The 12,725-nt window shown below is 36.2% G+C and overlaps 2 protein-coding genes and 1 pseudogene across 2 annotated transcripts; all 3 read right to left on the minus strand.

The window, feature by feature from the left end:
• Positions 1-158: 158 nt before the first annotated feature.
• On the minus strand, positions 159-2,684 carry LOC114715718 (cytochrome P450 704C1-like; annotated as a pseudogene).
• Positions 2,685-5,961: 3,277 nt separating this feature from the next.
• LOC114715720 (pentatricopeptide repeat-containing protein At5g66520-like) lies at positions 5,962-7,595 on the minus strand. Its single transcript, XM_028900594.1, has one exon. The coding sequence runs from the start codon at positions 7,588-7,590 to the stop codon at positions 5,962-5,964; it is 1,629 nt and encodes a 542-aa protein (XP_028756427.1). The 5' UTR covers positions 7,591-7,595.
• Positions 7,596-8,173: 578 nt separating this feature from the next.
• Positions 8,174-12,203, minus strand: LOC114715721 (DEAD-box ATP-dependent RNA helicase 7-like). Its single transcript, XM_028900595.1, has 14 exons — positions 11,682-12,203; positions 11,306-11,440; positions 11,066-11,206; positions 10,805-10,916; positions 10,500-10,570; positions 10,262-10,416; positions 10,048-10,159; positions 9,796-9,897; positions 9,642-9,702; positions 9,393-9,561; positions 9,224-9,320; positions 9,001-9,095; positions 8,681-8,814; positions 8,174-8,564 (listed from the first exon to the last, which is right to left on the minus strand). The coding sequence occupies exons 1-14, from the start codon at positions 12,201-12,203 to the stop codon at positions 8,296-8,298; spliced, it is 2,175 nt and encodes a 724-aa protein (XP_028756428.1). The 3' UTR covers positions 8,174-8,295.
• Between the last annotated feature and the right edge of the window lie 522 nt (positions 12,204-12,725).

A 12,725-nucleotide genomic window follows, 5' to 3' on the forward strand; every position in this document is an offset into this window, starting at 1 on the left:
AACTGAGTCATATACATCCGACTCTATTGTGTTATTCTCTCTTCAGCTGCATAGTTATTGGTATTTATGTCATGTCCTTTAAATATGTATGTCCATATTTGTCGTCAAAGGATAAGATTGAAACTCATTACAAGGTTGATGCCTGGATTGTAACTTACTACTGGAACTGCTGGGTAGAGCCTCAACGTTTCAGTTAGAGCTGCGTGCAGATACTGCATTTTTTTCAAGGGCATCTTCAGTTAAACTAGCTGCAAGTTTTTCAGCGGTTACATCACCTCGCACTTTTGTTGCCTCCAAGATTTCTTGTGCAATCTTTTCCTGTATATGGGGATGCTTGCAGAGCAGATAAACAAACCAGGAAAGAGTGCTTCCTGTTGTATCTTTCCCAGCTATGATAAACTCAGGATTATGTCTTTAAGATATTTTGGATCTGTCTCTTTTAGTTCTATAAACCTTGACAACATATCACCATTCACCACCTGTTAAACATATTTTCTGCTATTAAATGAAATGTTCACTCTGGCAGAACCTTAAGAATGTTTTAGGAATTAGGAATTCTAAACACTCATATGGACGCTTGCCACATTGTAACAATATGTTTATACATTCAAACTGGAAAAAAATGACATGATACACCATATGCAGGGAAAAGCAGAACAGGTCCCATGGAAGGAATGTAATTACCAAAAAATGTAACAACAAGTGTGCAACATGAACGGCAAAATCTGGGGACAGGTCCATGCTGCTTACTTCGGTGATTATATTCGGTGATTATATTCATTCTAGAACAAGGTCCATTGCTGAGGCTCTTCGGTGATTATATTCATTCCTTCAAACAACCTCATAATGTTTGAAAATTTCCTACATATATATATGTACACACATGTCGTATTCAAATAATGTTTGAAATTTCCATTGTAGTGGTGCTAAAGAAAGAAACAATGCAACTAGCATTCTAGTTAAGGAAAAGTTGTACTCACAGGAGATCATCTTGTTGTTTTTGGACTTGCTGAATTTTGTTCTGATTACTTTATACAAAAATTGTCTACTACTCTTGCGTTGTTTCTAAGTACTGCTTCTCTGCTTCTGATCCAATGTTCAGATGTCGCTTGATCTTCCAAAAAACGTCAACGTATCTATAAAAGGTAGCTGTGCTTGCTTCATCAAAAGCATTGGAGAATCGGGTACCTTCTTCATAGGTTCCACACATGGTATCTAGTTCTACACACCACACAACCTTAAATACTGAATCCAACGCTGACTTCATGAATAAGCCCTACATGCCAACGACCAGCAAGGTAAGACTTGAGCCTCTCTTGTTTCAGTGGTTGGAAACAAAAACACTATATTATAATTTGCATATAGAAAAGGGAATGTTAATATCCACACTAGTGGAGGTTAGCACTCTCCACCTTGGTTCTTCAACTTTTATTTTTAACAGAGAATTAGTAGTATAGGATATTAAATTTTATACCAAGTAGCATGAGATGCCCAATAGGATATTCAAGTGGGTTGGTTCTTTCACCCCCCAACAATTAGCTTTTGGGGTAGAGTTAAGTATCTCACTTAGGTACCCATCAATTTCACTTAATTTCTTACTTGCAGCTCAACAGTGTTGTTTGAAATTGCAGCTTCTGAGACTATCCCTCCCTGCAAGCTTTCTTGCGTTGGTTCTAAACACTGAACTGCTGAAGTCTTTCAATAACCTGGTGGAGAATTGGTAGCTTGCTGCCTTCCTCTGATGTTTCCACTTCACTCCATCCACTGTGAATATTCCATCACCCAGAAGATCACTCAAAATACTATGTTGATAGGAAACCCTGCAATAACAGATCGAAACCTTTTGATTAACAGACATTCATTTGATAACATTGTTCCATCATTATTTTTTTTTTTTGCCTGAAGTCCATCATTCTTTATGGGGGTGTTTAGATGGAAACCAAACCATGGTTTCAGAAGTGCTTTTAACGGTTTACGAAGTAAATATGTGGAGAAATTTGTCTCGTTTTGCGGAAAAGTGCTTCTGAGAAACACTTTTAAGGGTTGCCAAACACCCTCTATATCTCAATCGAGATACTGTAAGATTGCTTAGATGTCCTAACGTTGTTTAGGTGTTTGCTATTAGGTTGCAATGAAGCATAATGTGCACATCAAGAAAGATGCAATTCAACTTTCAAGGATTTATAGCAAACCACAAAGAAATTCTTCATATCCGCGCACATATCTGGGCCAACTTCTTACAACTTAACCCAAAACAGAGCAGTTTTTCAATGTCTAACTCAGCCTTGAGTTTTCACCACACAATTTTTTGAGCTCCTAGAATAGCACAAGAGAAAGATAGATCATTTAGTTCAAGAAATGAAATACCTTGCCGTAGTTTGCAAAGTTTCCAGAGAGAAAGTGCTCAATATTAACTGGATCTGCAGTATAAACCTCAGCTCTCAAGAAGCCAAGCATCCTGTAAGTTTTCCTCTTTCTTGTGAGCTCAGTGATGAAATCCAGCAGCCTGTGATAGTTGAAAAGATGGTCCACACAGTGCCAGCAAGTGGGTGGTATCTTCTTCTCTTGTTGGTTCTGCCATGGATTTTGATTGCAACAGCAGCGAAACACAGAGTCACCAATGCTAAAACCAGAGGGCTCATACCAAATAGATAATCCATCACAGAAATGAGGCTGCCAAGTTACAGAGACCAAGTTACTATTTCATACTCCTCCGGTCCTAATTATAAGACCCAATTGACTTATTTGAGGAGATTAAGGAAGTAAGTTAAGTTGGTTATTTATAATAAATAAGTGTTGTTATTCCTAAAATATCCTTGCTAATTAAGTATATTGACTAAAACTATCATTATTAGAAGGATTATCCTGGAAAAAAATACATAAATATAAGAGAGAAAATGGATTGGGTTTTATAATTAGGACCAAATAAAAAGTCAAATTGGGTCTTATAATAAGGACCGGAGGAGTATTTCAGTAGCATTATCTGGCATCTTCATGGGACCACATTGTGGCCTTCAACTTCAAGGTAGGTTTGACACCTAACGACCAAATCAAACGTGCGAATCTAACCACCCCCCCCCCCAAATGAAAAAATGAAAATGCTAGAAGAATTTACCTAAATATTATATTGTACAGAAAGCGTTCACCTAAAAAACAATTTTCATTCCTTATAACAGATGTGACATTTAATTTTTTTGGTTAAAAAGTGAAATCATTAACAATTTCAGTTTTGTCTCCTTATATATTACTTCCTCCGGTACACTACAAAATGTTTCTTATATTTAGGACCGGAGGAGTATATTCTAAATTGCACCTGATGAACAAAAACTTTGCCTCCTCATTCATCCAAAAGAAAAATATACTAACTCCTATTTTTAATGTAAAAACTAGTTTAACTTTTAATTTAGTTATAAATATAAGATCTCAATCTATTTTTTTTTTCATATTTATTTTTTTTTAAGTAGTTCTTTTATTAGTTGCACGTATTAAAGATTATATCAAATGATAGTTCTAATTAATACACATGATTAGTAGAAGTATTTTAGGAAAAACAACGCTAACTTAATAAATTTTCTCATTCTACTCAAATTAGTTAACTAACTCTTATATTAAGGATAAGAGGTAGTATGAGTATTTCATTATTGATGAATTAATTTTCTGGGGAGGAAATCACGCGAGAATATTATTGTGAAGAATCTCACCGGCAGACAAAACTGAAATCGTTCGAAATATGAGCAATTTCGCTTTTTAATTGAAAATAATAATTGCCACATTGATTAGGTTTGACAAGGAATGTATTCATAGAAATCTTAATTAAATTCTTCACTTATTCAGACACTAATCAATTTTTAGTATAGCAGTGAATACTTCCTAAAATATAATATTTCTGTATATTTTTCACCGTTTATACTTCTACTATATCAATTAAAAAAAAAGCTTAAATCAGGAACCAAAAAATAGTCTTAGGACCCGTTTGGTCAATGCATTGCAGTGCAATGGAAATGTAATGTAATATTAGTCACAAGGATACTGTCTGGTATGTTTTCTAAGACGGTGTAACGAGTTATTTTTTAATAATTATCTAAAATTAATATATAGTAAAAATATCAATTTCGTCTTAGTAATAATTCAAACCCTCAAATGTGTAGAAAAGCTTCTTCAAGATACCAACGCTGTCGGCTCCATCATTCCTCTCTCAATGGAGGACGATTGGCTAATGGAATTGACGGTCTGTTCTTGTTTTTTTATGGGTTCTTGTTTATGGTTCTCCTCTCTTCGTTAAGACAATATGCATCTTTGTATTTCAGCACTATCAAATTCAAAATTGTCGCTTTATGAATTCTTTTCCTATGTTATTTTGCTTCTTTTTTTTTGGTTTCCCAGGCTTTCGAGTTCCTATTCTTTCATTTCTTGCAACTTGATAGGCTTTTTGCATCATTCATATGAAATTTGGATACTGACGAGCTATTAGTTTTGTTGGTCAGTGAAAAGGGAAAGAAAAAGGAATTTATCAACTTTCAATGAAATCCCTTGAGATTAGATGTATTGGAAAAATGGTTATCAACTTCACTGTGAAACTTCTCGGTAGTAGGGCTTTTGATGATGATTCACAATTTAGTGAGGACAAAATAGTTATTTTATAAAGGATTGCATGCTTATATTGAGTATTCATAGAGAGCCCCTATAAATAAACATTACTAAAAAAATATGCAATTTTTATTATCAGTGTAATATTTTTTATCATTATTGAATTCAACTAAACAGACCATTTATAGTACTACCTCCGCTCTTTAATATAAGATTCTATTTGACTTTTATTTTGGTCCTAAATATAAGACCCCAATCCACGTTGTCTCTCATATTTATACATTTTTTCCAAGATAGTCCTTTTAATAATTGTAGTTCTAACCAATATAATTGATTAGTAAGAATATTTTAGAAAAGACAACAACTAACTTAACTTCTTTCTTTAATCTCCTCAAATTAGTTAACTGGGTCTTATAATTAGGACCGAAAGTAATAATATGATAAGGATTACCGTTGCACACCCGCGATGGCGTGGTCCCTAAATTGATAATCATAATAAGGTCCATCGATTACATGCTTTTCTTTCTTTTATTTCCCGCAAATAATTACATACGGCGAATTTACTCAATTTAGCATCCGGATGGCAAAAACAAAAACAAAAACAAGAAGGAAAACAGGAATTTAGCATCTAGAAGCCTTCGGGTCGTGATTCTTTTGGCCCTACCAAAGTCATGATATTGATATTCAGGAAATTTCAGGTCAAGTAAATTATTTACTCATATTTTACACAAAATTTAAGATGAGTACATTGTTTTTTTTAATAATTTTTGAATAATCATAACTCCAAATATGGATATATAGAAAAATATTTTTTATTTTTAATCATTATGTGGATTTCATTAAGGAGGGGAGTTTATAAAAGATCCCATACTTTCTCATTAACAGTAGCAATAGTAATAACAGTATGTGGGTGTGGGAGTGATATTTCAAATGTAAATTGGAGGAGGAAATTTTTGAATGAAATATGACGAAATTGTAGTGAGAGAAAATTGCACGTGGCTTAACAATAAAACAATTTTTAAAAATTGGCTAAAAACTCAATAATTTAAAAAGAAAATTGTCATTGAAGGAAATACACAAATAATAAGAGAAATATATGCTTTAATTTGTTACGTAAGCATACAAATAATTAAACAAATATCATAAATATGAAAAAATTGAAATAGTGGCATGAAAGTTCCATGGAAGTTGGAAGTCATCGGTTGAATTCCGCTTATAATATCATGCCATTAGTATTTGCTCATCTAATTCAACAAAAAATAAATTAAAATAAAATAAATAAAGACGGCTGCACCATATATAATCCTGGTATATGGAAATATAATATCCACCCTTTACACACACGTATATGGAATACACACAAGATACTGGTTTTCACAATCCTGGTAACTTCATCTGATTATTTAACTCATTTACGATCAAAAAAATTTCCGTCGGAAGGTTCAATGAAACTCCTGCAGAAAATTCATGAACCACCCCACATATTTCAATCATGCTACAACCTGGGATTTCCTTTTGGATTCCTCTTTCTTTCATTAGATTTCTCACTCTTTTAGCTGCATCAAACTGGCCAGCTTTGGCATATATGTCACACAAGTTCATATAGAAAGCATGATTATGAGGCTCTAAGTTAATCAAATGGATAGCTACCTTTTCTCCTAGGTCTATATTCCCATGCATCTGACATCCTCCAAGTAATGAACCCCACACATAAACATCAGGCTTCATTGGCATGTCTCTTATTAGCCTTTCTGCCTCCTCAAACAGCTTGGTTCGGCTAAGAATGTCAACCATGCAAGCATAGTGATAAACCTGAGGTTCAATTGAGTAGACATTTTTCATCATGTCAAAGCACCACCGACCTTTCTCTACCAAACCAGAATGAGCACAAGCAGACAATAACCCCACGAATGTTACATGGTTAGGCTTCACTCCAGCTTTTTCCATCTCTAGAAAGCAATCGAAAGCCTTCTCACCTAAGCCGTGAAGGGCAAACACCGAAATCATTGCTGTCCATGCTGAAGCATCCTTCCTAGTCATTTCTTTGAAGATCTCAACTGCTTGATCTGCATGCCCACACTTACCATACATATTCACTAGTGCTGTTCCAAGTACCACATCACAATCTAGCCCACTTCTTCTCAAATAACTATGCACCCATTGCCCATGGTCTATCGAACCAAGTTGAGCACAAGCTGAAAGGACACTAGCAATTGTGAATTTATCTGGCTCAACCATAGTGTCTTCGCTGGAAACTTGCATTTGATGAAAAAGTTGCAGTGACTCTTTTGGTCGGCCACCTTGAACCAACCCTGTAATAATGGAGTTCCAGGTTATGATATTCTTCTCACTCATCCTCGTGAACAATTCCATTGCATTGTCAAGCTCTCCATTTCTCAGAAACCCAATTATCATTGAGTTCCAAGTGACAATATCTCTCACTCGCATTTCATCAAACAGCTTCCTCGCATTATTTAACAACCTACATGCCATGTACAAATTTATCAAGGAATTCCCAACAAAAATATCATCATAAAATCCAAACTTGGTGACTTGGGCATGAATTCCTAAGCCAGTAGTTTCATCCAGCCTCCTAGTGCAATCCTTTAAAAGGAAGGGGAAAGTGAGGTTTTTCGGTAAAATGCCATTGCGAAGCATTTCTCTATAAATCAATAAAGCCCTGCAAATGTGGCTATCTTCACCATCATCCTTCAAATCCGCGTATGATCTAAGCATGATATTATAGGCACGAATTTCCGGGTGCTTTATCGTCCGAAAAACCTTAGAAGCATAAGTGAACGAACCCCAATTCGAAAAAGCACAAAAGAAGAGGAGACGAGTAATGAGATAATATTGGTCATCGGTAGGTAACAGTGGGGACTTCACAATCTGAGCGTGGATTTGTTTGGCCTCTCTGAAATTCTTGCATTCTTCTATTAATTTTGAAAGGCAGTTCTTGAGACATCTGGGTTCGCCAGTTTTGAACTCCAGGCGGGTAACCATAATAACTGACACTAAGGCCTACAAGTAAAACCCCAACCCCCTCGTACATGAAACACAATGGTTTATATAATTCCATTCTACGCAAGGATAAATCTCTCTCATACATAGAGATGAATTAAAAGTTGAACATAAACGTCAAGTTTAAATTTCTTGAACTCGTGAAATTACGAACGACAGGACAAGTGAACATGTTTTCCCCCCAACAGTTCTTTTCTCGTGGTCGCAGCACAAGAACTGTAAGTTATTTTATTTTACTGCGAGACTTCCAAACATGAATTATGATTGAAAACATACAATAAGAGGGCAAAAACGCAACTGAACCAATAAATTATCGGGAATAAATATAATTATCATGTATTAATAAATTTTTCCCTGTAATTTTAGTCAGGTACAATTTCCTTTCTTTTTTATTTTCTGTAGACTTGGCATTTCAATCAAAACAATGTCATTACAATTATCATAAGGTGAAAAGTAGTCCTCTTACCCAGATATGAGCTCAGCTTTACAGACAAAAACCTAACCTCACGCTTTCTTTCTAGCGAAGAGTGAACAAAAATGATATCCAATGAGTTACGAAGAGAACTAAGTAAATATTTTTCATTTTTATGTTGAAAAAAATTACTGCTATAAGCATTTTAGTCATCGTTGGCCGGAAAAAAAGAAAAAAAATTAGTCATCTTTGACTACCTCAGCTCCATATCTTCTTTACCATCTCTTCCCCCCTCTATTGCCGCCACGGCCTCTCCCACCATAAGAACCACCGGAAAACCGATCACTCCTCTGATTTGAGAAACCACCATTCTTGCCACCTCCTCTTCCACCGGAAAACTTGTTTCCACGGCCACTACTTCTATTATTACCAAACCCGCCACGACCACCACCACCAAATCTGCCCCCTCTTGACTGGTCTCTTTCTTGCAAACGTGGCAATTCTTCTAATACTTCTAAGCTTATATTAGCAGCATTTTCCTGACCTAAAGAGTAAACATCACTTAATAAGAAAAATAACAACCGAAATGAAAGCTAAATGTAGGGCCAAATCAACCCCTACAAAGTTAATTCACATGCATAGCTCAAAGTAGAATCTTACCAGCAAGATATATATCTAAATCTTCAGCTGGCACGTCAAAGACGGAGCCATTTCCATCTGCAGTTAGAGTAAGACCCTTCACTGCCTCAACCTTCTCCTCAGGCAGAAATCTCCTGAGGATTCCATATGCAAAACTATTACCCCCCCCCCCCAAAAAAAAAAAAACAACAATGAAAGGATCAGTAAGGCAAACATCTAGACCTTTCCAAAAAAATTTAGCAAGTATTCTTAGGTAATCATTAAGATATTAATCAGGAACTGATTTAGAACAACATGCAAGCGTCTTAGTTTAAGAGCGTGGTTCACTGTAAGGTTCTCACGATGGTGTGAAGATGGGTCTTCCAATCTCAAGAAGTAATGTGACATAATTCTCCATGGAAGTAAGAAGTGATCTTTTCTTTATCTCGGTACAACCCTGCACATTATACAATCAATTTTTTTCCCAAGTTAGAGAAGCATATTGAATATGAAGGGTTTGACGAGGGAATTACAATTGCAACAAAAAGATAGACTGAGGAAATGTTAGGAGAACAGGGAACTCACAACAGCCATGGCAAGAGCTTTTGCAAGTAATTCAACGGCTGTTAAACCAGAGTTGTTCAAAAGTTCCGCAGCAGCAGACTTGAATGCAGGAATTACACTGCATTTATGACATTTGTTAACAACAAAGACAGCATAAAATAACATTTGCACATAAGGGGGAAAAAAATGCCTGTCGGACACTTGGTTTATCATTTTAGCAGCATCACCACCAACAGCTTTCGCAATGTCAACAGGCTGAGGAGCTGATATGTGCTCAAATTTCACGCCTGATTCTCTTTCTATTTTAGATATATTTGACCTTCTTGGATCATAAAGCATAACTGCGACTCCAGTATTGCCTGAAAATTTTAACGCCAGCATTATCAAAATCTGATTACCCTAAACTTTCTGTTTTGAATTATCTGCATTCCATTTGTACCTGCTCGTCCTGTGCGGCCAGAACGATGAATATAGGCTTCTACATCACGTGGAGGTTCACACTAAACCAAATATAAAGATCACCATACAGATTAGGAAAGTCATAATATTGACTCAATATAATATAAGTAATTAAGTAAATGCGCCAGAAGTACCTGAATAATTAACTGAACATCATTAATATCCAATCCCCGAGCTGCTACATTTGTGGCCACTAATGTCATGAATTTTCCAGACCTAAAGCCAGACAATGTGACCTGCAAGTGGCAGGGTGGATTTCAGCGGATAAAAAAAGAAAAGAAAAGAAATAAAAAAGTTGTCCGCCAAAAAAATCAACCAAAAGCAAACATATCTGTTACAAGGATACAAAAGTTATGACACAGATCATAAATTTTCGTACATCTCACCTCACGTTGTGCTTGTTGTATGTCCCCATGTAGAGCTCGAGCTCCAGGCAAAAGCCCTGCAAGCTCAGAAGCTGACTCCTTTGTCTCAGTAAATATGATTGTCCGGCCTCCACTGAATCAAAACCATCAAAATATAATGATGCGCCAAATTCAATAGATTCACCATAAAATAAAAATATTAAGCACATATTGCAAGTGAATCATAAAAGTTCACCTGCTATGGCAGCGAATAATGTCTGGGATAAGCTGGGACCTGGCAGAACTCGTACATGGAAGAACAATATGCCTAACATTGGTGCTAGCCTTCATTTTCTCATTCCCAACGAGGTCAACAGTTTTCTTATCTGGTTTCAGAAACTTTGAGGAAATCTGGCAACAAAATCATATTTGGCAACAAAATTTTTGTAACAATAAAAAATTCTGACACTAGAGATCATCACACAGAAGCATACATGCTTAACCCAGTCTGGCAAAGTAGCACTGAATAGAAGTGTCTGAACTTTACTAACATCTTTAACCTTACCTGCATAACATATAGAGCAGATTTTTACATCTCTGAAAAATATCTTATCATCCCAAAAACCTTGGATAACATCTCAATAATCTGTGACAATTTAACCATATATGGAGTAAAGAATATCAACAGATAAGAATGTGAAGAGTAATTGAAGTATCTTCCATCAGATATGCATAATTTACCCTAAAATCGAAGCATAGCAGCATTCCATGCATTACAGGTAGGGGGAAAAACACATACCCAGAATGAATTCAACATCTTCAACAAAACCCATCCTCAGCATCTCATCTACCTCATCAAGGACACGGAACCTTAGTTGAGTTAGGTCAATATTTTGTCTCTCTATATGATCCTACATGGATATTCACATATAAATCAAGAATAAATTCTTTCTTAGACAAACTGAAGCTTCCATCCTAGCCATAATTTAATAACCATAACAAGGAATAACAGCAGCTCCATAATACATAGAGACACACGTGCATGCAACATGGTAATTACCTTTATGCGGCCTGGTGTTCCAACAGCAATATCGACACCTCGCTTGAGCTTAATTTCTTGAGCTTGATATGGAGCTCCACCATACAAACAGCAGGAAATCAAACCCAACGCCTCACCATAGACTTCAAAGTCAGAGAACACCTAATGCATCACATAACACATTATAAACAAAAGGAATAACAAATATCCATATATCGATCACATGAAGATTTTTCTGCAACCGCCTCTTGCGTAATGCACCTGAGAGGCCAATTCTCTAGTGGGCAAGAGCACAAGAACGCTTGGAGACCTCCCATAGCCAGTCTTTCTGGATGCCTTAGCCGAACCATTGGTTAAAGACTCTAATATGGGCAACACAAAAGCCAGTGTTTTACCCTACATTTTCCCAACAGTTGACAATCAATGCAAACGATAAAAAGTTGAAATCAGTCAAATGCAGAATGATCTTTTTGAAACTTTGGCTCCGAGAGTTATAGCAACTATGTAACTAAATGTTCATATCAACTTAACAGGAATTCCGTCCACCTCCGGGCCCCAGAAATACGTGTTGTAACTATTAAGAACCAGGAAATCATAAGCATTTGTAAATACACAAAAGGATAAAAAGAGAACGCACCTGACCAGTGCGCGCCCGACCGACCAAATCAGAACCATCGAGAATGGTATCAAAGGTCATGGCCTGAATGGGAAATAGAGATTCAATCCCTTTCTCCTTCAACTTCGCCCGCAAGGGCTTCGATATCCGAAAGTTCGAAATTGCATTGGGATCCTTCTTCTTCTCGACCTCCTCCTCCCCCATGTCAGGTTCCTCGAATTTCGGCTTTTTGTTATTGTTTCTCTTCTCCTGACTCTTCGCCCTCGAACTTTGAGGCTCAACTAACTCCGAGCTACTCTCGCTCTTCTCTCCAACCCCATCAATATCCGAAGATTTACGCTTCTTGGTCTCCTTCTTCTTCGCCTTCTTGTCCGAAAACCCATCTTGGTCAGAATCAGACACCTTCATATTTCTTGTAAGCTTAGAACTTTTCGTGCTCTCCTTACCAATGGATGCCTCTTCAGTTGAAATTTTGTTCTTAGTCTTCTTCTCCTTTTTCTCCTTCTTTCCTTTGGGGCTCTCAGAGGGAGCTACAGGAGGCATGATGTTATAGGATAACTCGGAAAATATGTCTCAATAAAGTTATGTTATGTGTAAAAGGTACAAGAAAAGAGAGAAGGAAGGAAGAGTAGAGACTTCGGCTGCATCAAAGGACTCAAGGCAGTGAACTGCGGAAGAGAGAGCAGGAGAAAATGAAGCAGGTACCGGTTTTACGGTTGCGCTAACTGGCAACGTATCATGATTAATGAGCCGCTTTAGTTAACTTAATTAATTATAATAAACATTTTTTATTTTTTTAAAAAAATTACTCTTTTTAATTATGTATATTGAAACCAGTTCTTGATTAGGAGCTCCTTAATGATATATGAAATTAATAAAAAAATAAATTTAAAAAAAACTAAATAGATTGAAATGAATATTTTTGTCCCCGTTCAGAAGCAGAGGTAATACCATAATTATAATGATTTTTTTCACCAATGATGGTATCTTTTAGCACAAGAACAATTATTTTCCTCGAAAAATGATAAACAAGGATTTAAATTTAATGAGGAGTATAGTTCAGCA

Source organism: Neltuma alba, unplaced genomic scaffold (assembly GCF_004799145.2).
Source record: "Neltuma alba isolate B1F8T4 unplaced genomic scaffold, ASM479914v2 tig00011609_pilon, whole genome shotgun sequence".
Classification (NCBI taxonomy): Eukaryota; Viridiplantae; Streptophyta; class Magnoliopsida; order Fabales; family Fabaceae; genus Neltuma; species Neltuma alba.